The following is a 10,266-nucleotide window of genomic DNA, read 5'->3' on the forward strand; positions in this document are numbered from 1 at the left end:
ATTCAAAGCAACTCCATATTTCTAAGGCTCAGGAGTGTCTACCATATATTTTGTAAGTAAAAAATCTGCGCGCTTCTACTGAATCTCAGCCTATGTTTGCTGCTCAAAATAGTGTACATCAAATAAATAGTTCCCCACTTGTGCATAAAACGACCCATAAGGTCATCCTTTCTAAGGAAAGGTATGACCTACCCAGCTATAAGAAATCTACAACCATAAGAAGCAATATAACTTACAGGCTGTCTTCCTTCCATAAACACATGAGCGAAATTGTTTTAAGCCTGTTGAGAATAAGACATACACGTCTAACATCATTGTTTTTATGTGCCCCAGTTTGTGCTCACTGTGATAGTCCACTATCTACTGAGGAAATTCTGCTGCGCTGTTCTAGATATGACCATTGAGAATGCAATAACGTTTAGATGGTAGGAATATATCGGAAAAACTAAATGACATTGTACCAGTTGATAACTTCATGGGTTATCTACGAGAAGCTAAGATTTTTATCGGAATATATCTAATAATTGTATTTACTTATGCATTTCATACACTATTCATTCATTGATTGGGAATATCAGTAAAATTCTTTGGTGTTTAAGGAAAATCAAAATGCAAAACAGCACTTGGATTATGGACTAAACTCATACCCTATTAATCAATTAAGAATAACTTAAACGTAAACACCCTTCCTAATTAATAAATATAAACTGTACATCAAAGTATCAGACGAACAAGGTAATTTAAATACCGTTGATGATAGCGAGGTCAAAACTAATTACCTTACAGTAATGATATCTCGCGAAGCTAAATAACTGTCAAGTAATACATCCGCCTCTGAGCTGACCCCTCAAAAGGACGTCAATAATTCGTTAACCTGATGATAATCAAATATCCTCTATTAGAGGGCTGTACCGATATAATCTCTCTCTCTCTCTCTCTCTCTCTCTCTCTCTCTCTCTCTCTCTCTCTCTCTTATAAGGAAGGGTGAGGTAAAGGTTTCATTAATTATTCTATCCATATAAAATGAAAAGGGAAATTCTAGTATTAACAATATAAGCGATATGAAAAATGTATCAAGGAAAACTAATTAAAATCGTACCCTTTATGATACATTAATTTTCGACAATAGCAACAACCACTGCTATAATAATAATAATAATAATAATAATAATAATAATAATAATAATAATAATAATAATAATAATAATAATAAGCTCAAAGGACAACTTTCTAAACTGGACCTTTTCATTCCTGTAGGTCACCCAGCAGTCAAATATAAAACAGTAGAAACTGAAAATTCCAGGTAGAGTTTCACCTATTGGTAATGTCAATATTGAACACGGAAGTTAAATAATAAGAACGAAAATGGTACTTCAATCCAGAGTTATCTAAAAAGATTAATCCCTTATTTAATTCGAAAAAACTAACCGTACTACATATACAGAGGCAAATAACATTTTCCTGCCATGAAGATTTAGTCTCTCTCTCTCTCTCTCTCTCTCCCAATTAATCCTGACATTTTCGTCAACAGGTGCATTACCTCTTAATGATCTAACTCACATTTTTACGGATATTATTTAACGGAATCAATAAAGCTAAACTCGTCCCCTAATCAAAGGACCCTGCGAGGGACTCTGAAAATCCTGTTATGTTCGCCGACTCCCTTCCTTCCTTCCTTCCTTCCCTTGCCCTTGCTACTCCGCCCTCCCCACCCCGCCCCGCCCCCTTCCTCATACACCCGTGGCACCTCACTCTGTCAGTCCCTCATTTCATGATATGAAGTTCCCAGGCAACAGATTGACGAAATTGATTCGCTCGACTTATTGAACGAAGGAAGTGCTTCAAGGGATTAAGCAATAACAGGAGGGGCCAGAGGAACCTTGAGAGAGAGAGAGAGAGAGAGAGAGAGAGAGAGAGAGAGAGAGAGAGAGAGAGTCTCAATTAATTACCTCATGTTTCTGATTTTTCTTCTAACGGTAATATTTTTTCGTAATATACTAGCGTTTTTTCTCAGAGGAGGGCAGCTCCATAGGGTGATGCATTTCAAGTCTAAAGGCGTTCGGTGGTGGTCACCCATCTACCAAATGACCAGGTTCACCGTGGCTTAACTCGTCTCGTAATATTAGCAGCATTGTTAATGTGATCTTACAATCGGCAATAGTGATGATAATAACGATTTTATCATGATGAATGGTTTACCTATGAGCACTAGTGCCAATGAACCCCAAACTGAATCTGACAACGAAATTCTCTTAAACACTGAACATCTTTGTGCTGTATTCCGCAAAATAAGCAGTTCCACTGAAAGATAATGTATGCAAATTCCAAATTCCGCTCGTACAGTGCGTGATTTTAAAAGGCTAGAGGGCGGCAAGTTCCGAAGGACAATCTGAAAGTGAGTAATTATCAGCAGATTACACATCCCGATTTGCTGAAAAATAATAGGTAAATCATATTGTTGATTTTGCAGTCACTGTATTTTAGGTCTACGACTGAGTATTTTCAAAGATATATGGCGCTAACAAGTGCGTTGCACCTTCATTATTACGCATAAATGTATGGATCCTGTTTAACCGATGCAACAACGGTAAAGTTTTGAACATCCCCAAGGAGCTTCAACTCCACTGGATAGAAAATTTTCTAAAAAAAATTACAAATTCCAAAGTATATATGAGACGTCAGTTCGGTCTGCGGCTGTTTGAGATCGATGGACGTCAGGTTTTTACAAATTTAGAAGTTTTCCCCATCAGTCCCAAGGCTTTGGCCCCTTAAGGTGGAAATTCTTACCACAAAATTTCAAAGCCTTCGAAACGATATGAAACAGAAATTCAAACGTCATAAGTTGAGTTTGCAAAAACTGAGGTAACAGGGAGCAGGGGGACCAGAAGTATGGAACAGAGGTTTGCCAGGATGATTGGACACAATACTGGTATTGCACATAAACAAATGCAACCCAAGGATGTGCATAGGAACATGCTGTTCCTTACACTTACATTAAGACGATACATGTGTAGTTAACCGTATGGCGAAAACAAACAAACTTCATACTGTTTGCCTCGGAATCTGTATGGTTACAAATTTCCTACTCCCTAATAAGTGGATTGATAATCTTTAAAAACGCGCATATATATATATATATATATATATATATATATATATATATATATATATATATATATATATATATATATATATATATATATATACACACACATATATATATATATATATACATATATAATATAATAATAATAATAATAATAATAATAATAATAATAATAATAATAACAATAATAATAATAATAATAATAATAATAAAAGGAGCCCATGAAAACGCCAAAATATAGAGAGATAATAATATATTTCAGAGACTGCTCTCTCTCTCTTTTCAGGTAGATGAATGAGAAGTTACAGAAAAGGTGGTATTTATAACAAGATCCATCCACGGTTAAGCCAATTTAGGTCACTTCCACTGATAATCCTTTTACCTGAAGAAAGAGACAGCAGTCTCTGAAATGTAGTATTTTCTCTCTATATTTTGGCGTTTTTATGGGCTCCTTTTATTAGATGAAATTCTGTTGTAACAGAACATTTTTACCAGTCATATATATATATATATATATATATATATATATATATATATATATATATATATATATATATATATATATATATATATATATATAATGCCGGATAGAGGTAACTAAGATTATGGCAAGGTGTGTTACATACTCGATGGATCTTGGGGTATAGAAAAAAGAATAACAAGGGAAATTACTCAAACCAGCTAAGTTATGAAATATAATTGAAATAAGTTTATAAATACAGCTTAGAGAGTATTTAATTCTCCGCTGCAGCAAGGAAAATGTAGCGAACGTAAATTGGTGTGAAAATAATAACATCAAATCAAATGTTTATTGCAATACCAGTTATAGTACTATCGTTGTGGCAAACAAATTTGAGAGAAATTGCCAATAGGAAAGATAGCATGATAAGCATTCATACTAATCGTATTCATGGTAGTGAAGTTACACTTCCAAAAACATCCATGTTGAACTCCCTGATGAGCAGGTTTTACAATTCATTCACAGTGTTCTAATGATCTTGTATAACTTTCTTTTGAATTTTTCCACACTGCTGCTACAACCTTTGATGGCAGTTTATTCCATGTGTCACATATATTGCATGTGAAGAAGTTCCCACAATGGGATGTGCTGTTTCTCTCCAGTTCTAGTTTCCATCCATTATTTCTCGTCTGGTTTTTGTTTAATGCGAAGAGGTTACGATCTACTTTTGTTATGCCTTTCAGTATTTTGAATATCTCTATTAGTGTCCTCGCAATCGACGCGTTTCTAAGTCATACATGTTCAGGCTCTCGAGTCGTCTTTTGTAACATACTTCTCTGATGGATGGAATCAACTTTGTGGCTCTTGCTTGTACCCATTCTAGTCTATTTATGTCCTTTCTTGGTGTTGGTGACCAAAATTTTGCTGCATATTCAAGTGATATGGCACGAATAAGAATGTAATATTATTAACGCGTTTGGAAATCAACGCAGTTTTACTTACCAATTCACACACACACACACATATACATATATGTGTATATATATATATATATAGATATATATATATATTATATATATATATATATATATATATATATACATACATTCTACACATTACTCACTAAAGTAAATTAAATAAACATTAATGCCCAACAATCACCATAAAACTATAATGCTGTCTGGCTGGCCTAATGTTCAGTTTGATGATACATCCAAATAAATATTAATACCGCGTTTTGAATTTACAAGTTCTCACAGCTTTGCTGGTGCATCGCTGGATAAAGCGACTTGTAACCATTCATATCCTGCCAGACATCTGACATTAGAAAGCACTATGAAAGCGAACGCCTCCGCCAACCCAAGCCTACGATATTGATTTCGATAGTTTTTTAAGGAGTACTATATAATAACAAAAAAGATTGGTCATCGGTAAAATAACCCAACTAAAAAAGCCTCAATTTTAACACTACGAAAATATCTTAAAAAATTAAATCTACATCCCAAACGAACTGTAACTGTACAGGTAATAAGGGCTCTAAGACATTAATTTCTTGGGGTAATAAAGGAAGCAGGACTTTCCCATGAAAAAAAAGTCGTTTCGATAAAAGGGCTAAGGTGATAAAAGTATGGCAATGTATATTTTTGGCAACTATCCGTCATTAAAACCATAATCTGCTTTTTTGTACTAAGGTATTTTTTCAAAGTACTATAACAAAAAGATGCTCCTTCAACTAAGGTTATCCAAACGTATCCCAAAATTACAGAGGTTCCCAAAAGTCCAATCTTCTGAACTAACTCCTCCACGTACCATTATGCTGCATTCATAACTTGCACTCAACTGAAAATTGAATGCAGTAAAACAACCGTTTCGAACGGTTTTTCCCAGTCGTCCGGAAAGGATCACGTTTATTTCTGCAACATACAAGACAAACCCCTCTCAAATAGTTTTACAATGACACCAGAAACAAGTTCCCACTCAAGTTCTTGTTCCATAGGAAAGTGGAGTTATGGAAAAGAAACTCGTTCAAATGTGTTCTAACTTTTCTGCTCGTCTTATGTATAAGCTGAAATTTTCCCTTTCGAAAGTATGTTTAACATTTTCCATCAACATTGTTAGAAGGATTGAAATAACAGCCAGTCGTAAGTATTTGGTGTTGAAAAGGGTAAAAATGACCTCGTGATAGTATATATGTAATTTTCATTACAAGGCTAGTTTCAGATATTCCCAATAAATAATAATGATTCGAGAATTTCGAGTGGAATATTTGTTTTCCTTAAATTATAGATGCTACGCAATTGGTTGATTTCTTAATGGAAGAAGCCTTGTGGGTGTCCTGTTATGTTCACAAAACGTATGAAACTGATATTATACATGATTACACACATACGCATATATATATATATATATATATATATATATATATATATATATATATATATATATATATATATATATATATATATATATATATATATATACATTGTAGGTACGGTTAAATTGCATTAGAGATGATATAAGGGAGTACGGAAGGAAATGACACAGGACAGAGGTAGATGGAAGAGACCCATTAAAAACGGCGACCCCGAATAGGGATAAAGCTGGGAAGAAGAAGACGATATTGTAGGTTCGGTCAACTGAGATAACAGTTCCTTACCTTATCACAAGTAACGTAAAAAGCCAGGTGAAACCACTGGCACCTATCTCTCAGAGTATTAACCTTCAGATATACAAGACGCTGAAACTTACCTGGGGCAGCTTGAGTCTTCTCGAACTTGAAGCTTGGCCTTTTGATGAGGGCAGGCGAGACGGGCAGGTAAGACCTGAGATGACCATTCGACTTCGTCATGCCGAAGTTCCCGGGCTTGGCCGTGGTGATGTTGTTGTTGTTGTTTATGGTAGATGAGTTGTCGACCAAGGAGTCGATACTTGCGGCTCTTCTCAAGGGCGGGGCACCGTTCTTACTGTGGGGGTTCACGTAGCAGGGGCAGGGGCAGAGGAGGAAGAGCAAAGGAAAGGTCATTATACACTGGCAATGACAAAGCATTTAATGCTGGAAGTTTTTAATTGTCCTTGCCTATAAACTGAGCCATTAAATTGACAAGTTGCTGAAAAACAGGCAACACTGATTAAACCCCTTCTTATTTTCTAATTATTCCTTAAAATTTTTAGTGGCTGAATGATGTCAATTTCTTTACATAACCTGAAATGTTAGTTTCTCTTATCTATCTTTACTTGGTATTAAGCACTAACAAAATTCATACAATATTTCTGTTACAGAATTATAAGTCCTGGAGTGAGAGTTTTTTTCTTTCTTTTTTTCTTAATCAAGATGACAGTGCTACTAAATGACAATAGGAAATCCCATAAAACGGAAATACAACAAGGACTTTTGAAAAGTAAGGAAGAGCTGAAAGTAATTTCGAAAGCATAACCAACACTCACATAGGTCTGACACGCAACTGCGTGTTTCACTTATATTCATCAATTTCTACAAGATCAATACCTCTAAAGATAAAGAAGTATCTGTTCAGTTGCTTGAAAGTAAATGGTAAACAAAACTATGGATACACAATAGAATATTTATAGAAAGAAAAAAATCGAGGGATTTGAAGGCCAAAGGTATATAATTTTACTGTAATAAACTATTGGGAAGTAGGTATACACGTTTGCAATTAAGACGAAGACGATTGTTCGAGAAGTATTAGGGAACACATAATATTCGGGGAGTAACCGACACAACATCTGACGAGGGAATACGAAGAGCAAATAGCGAACCTGAGCTAATTTACAGACTAACTAAATCCTAAAGTGAAAAGAACACGAAGACCTAACCATTTGAGAAATAGATCGGGTTAAAAGTCATTCTCTACTTCCTGTCATAAAATAAGTATACTTTCAAAATCAACTCTAAAATAGAAAAAAGGTTCGGCAACAATATAATCTTAAAAATATTCAAGACAAAATGTCAATGGAAAAAACAATCTATTGCAATGGCGGATAAAATGCATCCACATTTGAAGCGCAAAAATGGCGGTGAAAATTTACAAAAAATGTATATTAAAAACACCTAAATTGAAGGTCAATCAAAACTCACAGAAAAAAAAATGGAAATGTGATTGATAAAGTAATAGAAAACAGTAAAGTACAAAATATTGATGTATCTGAAAAGCAGTTGACTGTAAAAATCTTAAAACTAAAAAAGCAAGAGTAGATAAAAACGGACCCACCAAAGAAGAACTATTTGTACTTCTTCGGTTATATTTTTAATTTATACGAAAATAAACAAAAGACATTCTAACAACAGTCAGACAAAAAAATTTATTTGATTTACGGTTAAGATGAAGTGAACAACAAACATATATTTTATGAAAAAAACACAGCAGAAAGCCCCATAAATTTTAATACACATAAAAAATGACAGGAAACGTTTAATACATTTTTGATTACCTGAAGGACTTACTTTCAACACTTAGGATCTAAAATATTACAGAAGTTTAGGGGTAACATTAAACAAGATATCAGCAATTCACACAAATATAACCATTAAGATTATTTTATAACATGCAACACAGAACCAAGTTCAGGAGTGTATGCAATGCAATTCCGTCATGAACATTGCTTTATCACATGTTAAACCTAACAATCGTCGCCAAACTTCATGGTAAAATAATGTGCCTACACTCCCGAAATTCAACTTTAAGACAAATGCAGACATCAAGTGTATAAAAAAACAAGCCCGTGAAAAAGTTGGGAACTATAATATTTTGGGAAAAAGCATTCCTTACAGACATCACAAGAAGAATATTGCAACTCACAGAAAATCTTACCGTTTACCATCATTTGTCAAGTTGACATAGAAAATGAGATCAAAGAAAACGGAAAAAATATATCATTGGGTAACTGGGATAGAAATTTACGGCTCTCGCCTGGTGTAATTTTTGCACGATCGTCCATTTTGTGTTTATTTCACCTGCTTATTTATTACAAACTTGTCAATCGTAGATTCGTCAAAATCATTCATCCATAAAATAAACAAAATGGCAGTAACTGAAAATGAAACTAGTCCAGAGTTTTTGTAAATAGATTTTTGCTATGAAACTGATTATAAAAAAATAAATAAAATGGACGCTGGATAACATTGATATGTAAACTATTTTTTTATAACAATTGCGGCCATATATTTTTTTTTATAAGAAAGGATACAGTACAGACAGACTAATAGTAGGTAAACAATGACGAATTTCGATCTTGGAAATTCACTGTCCTCAGCGTTCATTACTACTATAAAGGTAAAACATGAGATGCCTGAAACTGCAGGTCAATAATATAGCTTCTGCCATATGATTATGTACAAACATTCATATCCAGTAAAATAGAAGAATTTAACTTAAAAGAAAATAGGAAAATGAACTTTACTGCGTAACCAAATCCAAATCCGTTTCCCTTTCCTATAAATCTCAAGTTAATTATTAAAGCGATGTTATGAAGTTCTTATTACCCTAGATAAATAGACATTTAGCAACATGTAAACAAAACAAACTCGAATACGAGGAATAATCTTTGACTGCTGGTCCTTCTCGATTTACTGTCTAAATAGCATACTGTTGTCTATTTTGTCATTTTCAGACAAGGCAAAACACAACAGCATAGAAATAAGAATCCAAAAACAATAATCGACAGACTAGAAATTGTTGGTGTGAGGGAGAACCTTTCAGCAACGTTTCCTTCACAGGAAAATAGAGCTCCTCTGATGTCTAAGAGGATAAAGAGAAACTTATCGCAAAGTCTCAAGGGGAACATAAAGTACCCTTACTCTGACATCGGGTAAGACCATATGTCTTTCTGTTCCTTACTTCTATATATTGTCTTCTGATAATGGAGAAGGCGTCCGCAATACCCTTGACGTGGAAAACACTGAGACTTTTTTTGTTTTTTTTATTATTTATCTTTAGAGAAAAGGTAATTATGATGTAACATAGAAAACATGCAAGATGTAAAAGTGTTACGACAGTTAGGTTCTGAACCAGGTGGGTACTCTTAGTGATGAGTATTCTCTTTTGATACTCGAAGTTATAAGATTTCTAGTATTCTGTACATAGCTCAGGGACTATATGAATAGTTATGTATTTTCTTAATATAGATGTACTAGTTTTACAAAGTACGACGCTCAGTAAACTCAATACACTGTTTCCATTAGTCGAAGAATCTGGAACGAACGTTCTCTGGCTATGGAATCGACTCCAGTGGAGAGAACTTACGCAAAATACCGGATATCGAGAGATTAAAAGATTTTGGAGGATGTGAATGTTTTTGGGCAATGTTGCAATTGTAACACAAACATCGAAGCGCTTTACATTACTTATACATATAATATATTTTTTTCTAAAAACAACATGTCCATTTTTCATAATTCAATAAATTTTGCTGAATAAGCACTCATAACGAGCATACAAGAAATGACCATAAGCAATAAAATGGCTACGCTTATTGATCGTTCCCAGCTTGTGAAACTAATTCTTATAACTACTTCTCTTCTTGGTCTTTAATTTACGATCAAGGTGATTATGCAACTGTATATCCTTACCTAGACAACACCGCTGATTTTCAGTTATCATTTCTATCTATCTCTTCGTCAATAAGAATATGTATGTAATATGGATAATATGGGTAACTAGTATTTCCCTATGATAGCAAGAGG

The 10,266-nt window shown here is 34.1% G+C and overlaps 1 protein-coding gene across 8 annotated transcripts in view; it reads right to left on the reverse strand.

The window, feature by feature from the left end:
- LOC135223606 (ankyrin repeat and fibronectin type-III domain-containing protein 1-like) overlaps positions 1–10,266 on the reverse strand; it is a 682,119-nt gene that overhangs the window by 132,336 nt on the left and 539,517 nt on the right. For all 8 annotated transcript variants that reach the window (XM_064262185.1, XM_064262189.1, XM_064262193.1 and 5 more), the window contains one exon: positions 6,315–6,529. In XM_064262185.1, coding sequence (XP_064118255.1) covers positions 6,315–6,529 — 215 coding nt within the window. The remainder of the gene's footprint in view (positions 1–6,314; positions 6,530–10,266) is intronic.

The sequence above is a fragment of the Macrobrachium nipponense genome, chromosome 10, assembly GCF_015104395.2.
Source record: "Macrobrachium nipponense isolate FS-2020 chromosome 10, ASM1510439v2, whole genome shotgun sequence".
NCBI classification, from domain to species: domain Eukaryota; kingdom Metazoa; phylum Arthropoda; class Malacostraca; order Decapoda; family Palaemonidae; genus Macrobrachium; species Macrobrachium nipponense.